Source organism: Chrysemys picta, chromosome 11, assembly GCF_011386835.1.
Source record: "Chrysemys picta bellii isolate R12L10 chromosome 11, ASM1138683v2, whole genome shotgun sequence".
Taxonomy (NCBI): domain Eukaryota; kingdom Metazoa; phylum Chordata; order Testudines; family Emydidae; genus Chrysemys; species Chrysemys picta.
In genome coordinates, this window is record NC_088801.1 from 79504998 (window position 1) to 79515387 (window position 10390).

General features: G+C 48.1%; 2 protein-coding genes across 4 annotated transcripts in view; both read left to right on the forward strand.

Moving 5' to 3' along the window:
* The window catches only part of LOC135972145 (microtubule-associated protein 2-like), a 957474-nt gene that overhangs the window by 243483 nt on the left and 703601 nt on the right, over positions 1 to 10390 (forward strand). The gene's annotated exons all lie outside the window — the stretch shown is intronic.
* Positions 5082 to 10390, forward strand: part of LOC135974425 (lanosterol synthase-like) — a 16026-nt gene continuing 10717 nt past the window's right edge. The window contains exon 1 of the mRNA XM_065562295.1: positions 5082 to 5147. Coding sequence (XP_065418367.1) covers positions 5082 to 5147 — 66 coding nt within the window. The remainder of the gene's footprint in view (positions 5148 to 10390) is intronic.

The following is a 10390-nucleotide window of genomic DNA, read 5'->3' on the forward strand; positions in this document are numbered from 1 at the left end:
GTAACCTTCTCTTCATTAAGCGAAAGAGATTGAGCTCGGTGAGTCTCTCACTAAGAGGCAGGTTTCTAACCTTTGAATCATTCTTGAGGCTTTTTTCTGACTTCTCTTTCATTGAGAACATCCTTCTGGAATAACAAGGAGTCTGGTGGCACCTTAAAGACTAACAGATTTATTTGGGCATAAGCTTTCGTGGGTAAAAACCTCACTTCTTCAGATGCATAGAGTGAAAGTCACAGCTGCAGGCATTATATACTGACACATGGAGAGCAGGGAGTTACTTCGCAAGTGGAGAACCAGTGTTGACAGGGCCAATTCAATCAGGGTGGATGTAGTCCACTCCCAATAATAGATGAGGAGGTGTCAATTCCAGGAGAGGAAAAGCTACTTTTGTAATGAGCCAGCCACTCCCGGTCCCTATTCAAGCCCAGATTAATGGTGTTAAATTTGCAAATGAATTTTAGTTCTGCTGTTTCTCTTTGAAGTCTGTTTCTCGTCCCCTAGTGCCCCTCCTCTACTTGCGCTACATTGATGACATCTTCATCATATGGACCCACGGAAAGGAGTCCCTTGAAGAATTCCACCTGGACTTCAACAATTTCCACCCCACCATCAACCTCAGCCTGGACCAGTCCACACAAGAGATCCACTTCCTGGACACTACAGTGCAAATAAGTGACTGTCACATAAACACCACCCTATACCGGAAACCTACTGACCGTTATACATACCTACATGCCTCCAGCTTCCATCCAAGACACAACACGATCCATTGTCTATAGCCAAGCCCTAAGATATAACCGAATTTGCTCCAACCCCTCAGACAGAGACAAACACCTACAAGATCTTTATCAAGCATTCGTAAAACTACAATACCCACCTGGGGAAGTGAGGAAACAGATTGACAGAGCAAGACAGGTCCCCAGAAATCACCTACTACAGGACAGGCCCAACAAGGACAATAACAGAACACCACTGGCCATCATATACAGCCCCCAGCTAAAACCTCTCCCGCGCATTATCCACGATCTACAACCTATCCTGGAAAATGATCCCTCACTCTCACAGACCTTGGGAGGCAGGCCAGTCCTCGCTTACAGACAACCCCTGAACCTGAAGCAAATACTCACCAGCAACTACACACCACACCACAAAAACACCAACCAAGGAACCAATCCCTATATCAAACCTCGTTGCCTACTCTGTCCCCATATCTACTCTGGCGACACCATCAGAGGGCCCAACCACATCAGCCACACCATCAAGGGCTCATTCACCTGCACATCCACTAATATTATATATGCCACCATGTGCAAGCAATGCCCCTCTGCCATGTACATTGGCCAAACCGGACAGTCCCTCCGCAAAAGAATAAATGGACACAAATCGGACATCAGGAATGGTAACATACATAAGCCAGTAAGTGAACACTTCAATCTCCCTGGTCATTCTATTACGGATTTAAAAGTCACTATCATTGAACAAAAAAACTTCAGAAACAGACTTCAAAGAGAAACAGCAGAACTAAAATTCATTTGCAAATTTAACACTTGTAGTGCCCATCTTTAAAAAAGAGAAGGAGGAGGATCCGGAGAACTACAGGTCAATCAGCCTCACCTCAGTCCCTGGAAAAATCATGGAGCAGGTCCTCAAGGAATCAATTATGAAACACTTAGAGGAGAGGAAAGTGATCAGGAACAGTCAGCATGGATTCACCAAGGGCACCAAGTCATGCCTGACTAACCTAATTGCCTTCTATAAGGAGATAACTGGCTCTGTGGATTAGGGGAAAGCAGTGGATGTGTTATTCCTTGACAGCAAGTTAAAGAAGTATGGTCTGGATGAATGGACTATAAGGTGGGTAGAAAGCTGGCTAGATCATCGGGCTCAACAGGTAGCAATCAATGGCTCCATGTCTAGTTGGCAGCTGGTATCAAGCGGAGTGCCCCAAGGGTCGATCCTGGGGCCGGTTTTGTTCAATATCTTCATTAATGATCGGGAGGATGGCGTGGACTGCACTCTCAGCAAGTTTGCAGATGACACTAAACTGGGAGGCGTGGTAGATACGCTGGAGGGTAAGGATAGGGATACAGAGGGACTAGACAAATTAGAGGATTGGGCCAAAATAAATCTGATGAGATTCAACAAGGACAAGTGCAGAGTCCTGCACTTAGGAAGGAAGAATCCCATGCACTGCTACAGACTAGGGACCGAGTGGCTAAGCAGCAGTTCTGCAAAAAAGGACCTGGGGGTTACAGTGGATGAGAAGCTGGATATGAGTCAACAGGGTGCCCTTGTTGCTAAGAAGGCTAGCGGCATTTTGAGCTGTATAAGTAGGAGCATTGCCAGCAGATCGAGAGACGTGATCATTCCCCTCTATTCGGCATTGGTGAGGCCTCATCCGGAGTACTGTGTCCAGTTTTGGGTCCCACACTACAAGAAGGATGTGGAAAAATTGGAAAGAGTCCAGCGGAGGGAAACAAAAATGATTAGGGGGCTGGAGCACAAGATTTATGAGGAGAGGCTGAGGGAACTGGGATTATTTAGTCTGCAGAAGAGAAGAATGAGGGGAGATTTGATAGCTGCTTTCAACTACCTGAAAGGGGGTTCCAAAGAGGATGGATCTAGACTGTTCTCAGTGGCACCAGATGACAGAACAAGGAGTAATGGTCTCAAGTTGCAGTGGGGAAGATTTAGGTTGGATATTAGGGAAAACTTTATCACTAGGAGGGTGGTGAAGCCCTGGAATGGGTTACCTAGGGAGGTGATGGAATCTCCTTCCTTAGAGGTTTTTAAGGTCAGGCTTGACAAAGCCCAGGTTGGGATGATTTAGTTGGGGATTGGTCCTGCTTTGAGCAGGGGGTTGGACTAGATGACCTCCTGAGGTCCCTTCCAACCCTGATATTCTATGATTCTATGATAGTTTGTTAAGATGGGCACTAGAAAGCAGTTTTCTCTTTATTTTCTCATAACCATTTCTGACTTTTATACCTCACTGCTTGTACTCACTTAATAGCTCTCTCTTTGTAGTAAATAAACTTGTTTTATTGTTTTATCTACACCAGTATGTTTAAGTTAAAGTGCCTGGGTAACTCTATTTAAGATCATAAGCTGGTGTCTATCATTCCCTTTAAGCAATAACAGACTTAATATATTTGGACTGTCTAGGAGAGGGTGGGCTGTACAGGACATACATTTCTGGGGGGAAATATGGGACTGGGAATGTGTTGGGGTCACCCTGAAATATAACCCAGGCTGGTGAGAGCCGGGGTGTGACTGGCAGTACGCAGTTACATACAGGCACATCTGGGAGTGACCTACATGCTGGCAAGCTGTTTTTGAGCAGCCCAGGTTGGGCATTACAACAGTCAGGCATTGCAAGGCACCCCAGGTTTCAGGGCAAGGGTGACACAGCCCCCCACTAGTCTAAACTGCACCCAGATATGTCACAGAGGGGATGGGTGGGAAATCCCTTCCTGACCCCTATTGGTGGCCAGCAGAAACCCTGAAGCATGAGGTTTTAGGAACATAAGACAAAAACCGGAAGTGATCCCCATGGCTGCTGAGCCCTGCCCCCCACCATGACAAACAATCTTGTCATACAATCACATTCTTAAATTTGTCCAGCTTGCTCTTAAAACTAAGTTATTTGCCCTGACAACGCCAATTGAGAGGCTGTTCTAGAACTTCACCTCTCTGATGGTTATGTCTATTTGTTCTTGTGCCAACATTGTCCTTTAGCTTAAATAACTCACTTTTCTCCCAAAAGTATTTTTAGAGAGCAATGATATCCTCTCTCAGCCTTCTGTTCCCTAGACTAAGCAAGCCAAGCTCCTTCAGTCTCATAAGATAGGCCCTCCGTTCCCCTGCTGATCCTAGTAGCTCTTCTCTGCTGTCACTATCGCATCATCACTGCCACATTGTACAGTCCTTTCTTAATTGTCACACAGACATCCCATCACCCAAACAGAGGACTTTGAAGATGCTGAAATGTCAAACACACAGGATCCATCCAACATGTGACTTCACAAACAGAATCATCTGCTGTCAACTGACTACACAGACTGATAAAACTATTCACCCATGCAATATCATTGCCATGGAAAAACAGCATCAGCAGGTCACTCATTTCTGTTCTATAAGAGGTATGCAATGCTTTGGGGTTTGTTTTGTTTTTTTACAATTGATCTTAAGTCCCATAGGGTCAGCAAATATTCTATATTGGATGACCAGCTGTCTACTGTGGAAGAAGAGTGGACTTTATTTTAGGATTCTATCACAGAGTTTGCTGGACAAAAACTGGGATTTAAGAGAATAAAAAAACAATGTTGGATTACAGATGATACCGTCAAATTATGAGAAAGAAAGAAAGAGGCCTGTTGGAATGATCATAAGCAATGGTGGAATAGTATGGCCCAGTGCTTTGAGGAAGCCTCTGAAAGACATGACCAGAAATGTAAATTTGAGATTTTGAACATCCTAACTGGTGTCCATTCTCGCAGCTTCTGCCAGTGAAGGACAAAAATTTAGCAAAGGTATAACAAGAGCCAATGGCTGGAAGTTGAGGCTAGATAAATTCAGAGAGGAAATAAAGTGTAAATTTCAAAGCATGAGGGTAATTAACCATTTGCACAATTTATCAAGGGTTATGCTGGATTGTCTATCCCTGTCAAATTTTAAATCAAGATGAAGTGTTTTTCTACAAGCTCCACTCTAGGAATGATTGTGGGGCGGGTCTCTGGCCTGGGCTGTGCAGAAGGTCCCTTTGGGCTTTGGAGACCGTGACTTATCATCCCCATGTAGAGGTGGAGATCCAAAATACAGAAAGAGTGACTTGCTCAGCATCATATATGGACTTGGGCTAATCAAAGCCTTGAACCCCCGTCTTAGGGAGCTAAGGCTCATGTTTGACCCACCAACCCATCCTCCCTTCCTGCTAAACAGTACCCTGAGATATGACTCATGCCTTTCTCTCAGGGTATGTCTACACTACGAAATTAGGTCGAATTTATAGAAGCCGGTTTTATAGAAATTGGTTGTATACAGCCGATTGTGTGTGTCCCCACATAAAATGCTCTAAGTGCATGAAGTCGGCGGACCGCGTCCACAGTACCAAGGCTAGCGTCGAGTTCCAGAGTGTTGCACTATGGGTAGCTATCCCACAGTTCCCACAGTCTCCGCCGCCCATTGGAATTCTGTGTTGAGATCCTGTGTGACTGAATGATGGAAAACAGTGTCGCGGGGGGTTCTGGGTACATGTCGTCAGGCACCTCCCTCTCCGTCAGAGCAACGGCAGACAATCTATTTGCGCCTTTTTATCTGGGTTACCTGTGCATACAACATACCACGCCAAGCATGGAGCCCGCTCAGCTCAGCTCACCGTCACCATATGTCCTCTGGGTGCCGACAGACGTGGTACTGCATTGCTACACAGCAGCAGCTAATTGCCTTTTGGCAGTAGATGGTGCAGTATGACTGGTAGCCTTCATCGGCGATCTGGGTGCTGGCAGACGTGGGGCTGGCAGACGTGGGGCTGCATTGCACACAGCAGCAGCCCCTTGCCTTTTGGTAGAAGATGGTATATTACGATTGATATCCGTCGTCGTGGTACTGCAGTGGCTGTCATTCATGGGCACCTGGGCAGTCTCGACGATGATGGCTATCAGTGGTAGTATGCTATTTTCTGCCAAGCGCCCAGTATTTTCTGCCAAGCACCCAGAAGATGACGAGGGCTATCAGTCATGCTGCACCGTCGTCTGCCAGCTTAAGATGTAAAAAATAGATTTGTTCTGTATTCATTTGCTTCCCCCTCCCCCCGTGAAATCAACAGCCTGCTAAACCCAGGGTTTTGAGGTCAATCTTTGGGGGGGCCATTCTGTGTGACAATGGTTTGTGTTTCTCCCTGATGCACAGCCACCTTTATTGATTTTAATTCCCTGTACCTGTATGCCATGTCGTCACTCGCCCCTCCCTCCCTCCCTCCTTCAGTCAGATACTAGTTTCGCGCCTTTTTTCAGACCAGACGCCATAGCACTGGGATCATGGAGCCCGCTCAGATCACCGCGGCAATTATGAGCACTATGAACACCATGCGCATTGTCCTGAAGTATATGCAGAGCCAGGACATGCCAAAGCAAAACCAGGACCAGCCGAGGAGGCGATTGCAGCGCGGCGACGAGAGTGATGAGGAAATTGACATGGACATAGACCTCTCACAAAGTACAGGCCCCAGCAGTGTGCAAATCATGGTGTTACTGGGGCAGGTTCATGCCGATTCTGGGACCGGGAAACAAGCACAGACTGGTGGGACCGCATCGTGCTGCAGGTGTGGGACGATTCCCAGTGGCTGCGAAACTTTCGCATGCATAAGGGCACTTTCATGGAACTTTGTGACTTGCTTTCCCCTGCCCTGAAGCGCCAGAATACCAGGATGAGAGCAGCCCTCACAGTTGAGAAGCGAGTGGCGATAGCCCTGTGGAAGCTTGCAACGCCAGACAGCTACCGGTCAGTCGGGAATCAATTTGGAGTGGGCAAATCTACTGTGGGGGCTGCTGTGATCCAAGTTGCCAGGGCAATGAAAGACCTGGTGATCTCAAGGGTAGTGACTCTGGGAAACGTGCAGGCCACAGTGGATGGTTTTGCTGAAATGGGATTCCCAAACTGTGGTGGGGCAATAGACGGAACCCATATCCCTATCTTGGCACCGGAGCACCAAGCCACCGACTACATAAACCGCAAGGGGTACTTTTCAATGCTGCTGCAAGCCCTGGTGGATCACAAGGGACGTTTCACCAACATCAACTTGGGATGGCCGGGAAAGGTACATGATGCTCGCGTCTTCAGGCACTCTGGTCTGTTTCGAAAGCTGGAGGAAGGGACTTTCTTCCCGGACCAGAAAATAACCGTTGGGGATGTTGAAATGCCTATGGTTATCCTTGGGGACCCAGCCTACCCCTTAATGCCAATGCCGGTTTGATGTGAGATTACACTCACGCAGTGCCAGGCAACAGATTTCAGCTTGCAGGCAGCCATGGTAAGCTACAGTCTTTTGGCTTTTTTCACCTTCTTAACATGTGGGAATGGTTTCAAACTGTAGCGCCCTCATTTCCCATACCAAGCACCCGTTGGGTTGGCCATTTAAAATGGGTTTGCAATGTAAAAGGAGGGGCTGCGGTTCCCGGGTTAACATGCAGCACAAACCCAACTAACGCCCCCTCCCTCCCAACACCCAATTCTCTGGGATGATCTCTTCACCCCTCCCCCCACCGTGTGGCTAACAGCGGGAAACATTTCTGTTCAGCAGAGCAGGAATGGGCACCTCTGAATGTCCCCTTAATAAAATCACCCCATTTCAACCAGGTGACCGTGAATGATATCACTCGCCTGAGGATAACAAAGGGAGATAAGGAATGGATGTTGTCTGCATGCCAGCAAACACCGGGACCATACGCTGCCATGCTTTGTTATACAATGATTCCAGACTACGTGCTACTGGCCTGGCGTGGTAAAGTGTCCTACCATAGTGGACGGGATAAGGCAGCCCTCCCCAGAAACCTTTTGCAAAGGCTTTGGGAGTACATGAAGGAGAGCTTTCTGGAGATATCCCTGGAGGATTTCTGCTCCATCCCCATACACGTTAACAGACTTTTCCAGTAGCTGTACTGGCCGCGATTGCCAGGGCAAATTAATCATTAATCATTAAACACACTTGCTTTTAAACCATGTGTAATATTTACAAAGGTACACTCACCAGAGGTCCCCGGTGTGCCCTCAGGGTCTGGGAGCACGCCTTGGGTGAGTTCGGGGGTTACTGGCTCCAGGTCCAGGGTGATAAACATATCCTGGCTGTTGGGGAAACTTGTTTCTCCGCTACCTTGCTGCTGTGAGCTATCCACATTATCTTCATCCTCCTCTTCTTTGTACCCCGAACCCTCTTCCCTGTGTGTTTCTCCAGTGAAGGAGTCATAGAACACGGTTGGGGTAGTGGTGGCTGCACCCCCTAGAATGGCATGCAGTTCCGCGTAGAAGCAGCATGTTTGCGGCTGTGCCCCGGACCTTCCGTTTGCCTCTCTGGCTTTGTGGTAGGCTTGCCTTAGCTCCTTAATTTTCACGCGGCACTGCTGTGCGTCCCTGTTATGGCCTCTGTCCTTCATGGCCTTGGAGACCTTTTCTAATATTTTGCCATTTCTTTTACTGCTACGGAATTCAGCTAGCACTGATTCATCTCCCCATATGGCGAGCAGATCCCGTACCTCCCGTTCGGTCCATGCTGGAGCTCTTTTGCGATCCTGGGACTCCATCACAGTTACCTGTGCTGATGAGCTCTGCGTGGTCGCCTGTGCTCTCCACGCTGGGCAAACAGGAAGTGAAATTCAAACGTTCGCGGGGCTTTTCCTGTCTACCTGGTCAGTGCATCTGAGTTGAGAGTGCTGTCCAGAGCGGTCACAATGAAGCACTCTGGGATAGCTCCCAGAGGCCAATAACGTCGAATTTCGTCCACACGACCCCAATTCTGACCCGCTAAGGCCGATTTTATCGCTAATCCCCTCGTCGGAGGTGGAGTAAAGAAACCGGTTTAAAGGGCCCCTTAAGTCGAAAGAAAGGGCTTCGTCGTGTGAACGTGTCCAGGCTTAATTCGATTTAACGCTGTTAAAGTCGACCTAAACTCGTAGTGTAGACCAGGCCTCAGAAAGTGCTCTGTCTCAGAAGAGAGGCAATCCACATGGAGATTATGACCGACTCACTTTAAGGCATAGGAAATTACTAATGTAAACTGTGCTTAAAGAAACCTGTCACCACCCATTTTGCATCTAGCCCTATGGTTTAGTTTGTATTGCACAGCAGCGTGGATGCTCATTATAGTACGCCTAGGATTTGCTTCTTTGCCGATGCCACTTGCTGTTATTTTGGCCGGCTTTGAGAAACGTGTGTGTCTTTGTGCCAAGGAGACGCTCATTTGGGGCAAAAGCTCACACTCTCATATTGGTCCAAAGCACACCCATGGGGCTTCCCAATGCTTAATTTGACATTAAAATGTTACTGGCCATATAGCCCTCTCCATTATTTGCTTCTTTGCTAGATGGATGAATTTCTCCATCGCAGCTTCCTGTGGAGAGAACCATTGCTGAGATAATGCCATGGGAAGTTTAATTATTTTCTTTGTAGAGACCACAAAACCACACTATTTTCGATGGGGCTTTGTGTTGGCATAGCTGAAACCATAAAGAAATGTTCAGTCAAAAGCCACAGCTGTTCCCATTCTGTAGATTATAGGTGTTGGCATGTAACTGTAGCACCCTCAGCTAGAGTCAGCCAACTGTACAAACAAGATAGTACAGTTACAGGAAAATCTGGAAACACAAGAGGAATTCTACTGACTGGTGGAGAAGATGATGATTTATGTCCATCTAGGGCAAAATCAGTACTTGGTCCTGCTAGTGAAGGCAGGGAGCTGGACTCAATGACCTTTCAGGGTCCCTTCCAGTTCTAGGAGATGGGATATCTCCCTTATTTATTCAGACGGGTTAGGGTAACAGACACAGATTTCTGTTTTGTATGGTGGAGACCAGGGAAATTCAGGTACCCGAGAAATTCTGGTGTCTCCAAGGAAAGTACACACACGGCAGCCAGCACTGACTTCAGAAATGCAGCAGTGGAAATCTGGGCAGCTCCAGTGAAAGGAACAGGCCAGACTGAGTCACTTTGACTCACACTTGCTTTCAGTGAGGCTCACCGGGGGTAAGATGGTCTTTTATGGGGTCTGGCTTGGGGAGTAAGGAAGTGACCCTTTTGGGAGCATATATCTAAAGCTAGCTTGTGGCTTGGACACAGCCCCAAACAAGGGGTCGTGTATTCGCTGCACTGGCCCAGAAGCAGCCCCAGGAGGTGCTGACACTCAGACACCCTGCCACAGGATACACTCACTGCTGGGGCACCTCCTTGTGGCCGCGTCTGGGGATTAGCTGCACTTAGGTCCGACGCCCCTTTCCTAACCTCGTGGTCTCTCTCTCTCTCTCTCTCTCTGGGACTCAGGGTACTCCTTCTTTGTGACTCAGCCTTCCAGCCAGGTCACTATGGTCATGCCCTTCTGGGGTAGCAAAGTCCCATTGGACGACTGTCCTAGGAAGTCTTCTGCCCCACTGACCAGACTGGGCCACTTCCCTCAGTGGGTGGTAGGGGAACCCAGGCCTTCCCCTCCACTCTGGGGTCCAGCCCAGGGACCCTACAACCGGTAGCTGAGGTCTGCACAATCCCAAACCTTGCTACTGTTTCCCTGGGCTGCTCCTACTTCACCTCTGCCAGGCTCTTTCTCCACCCTCGTCTGGGTACGCCCTTCCCTCAGGGCTGGGACTCCAGAGCTGCTGGTCTCCCCATGGTTTCCTCCTTTCCCTCG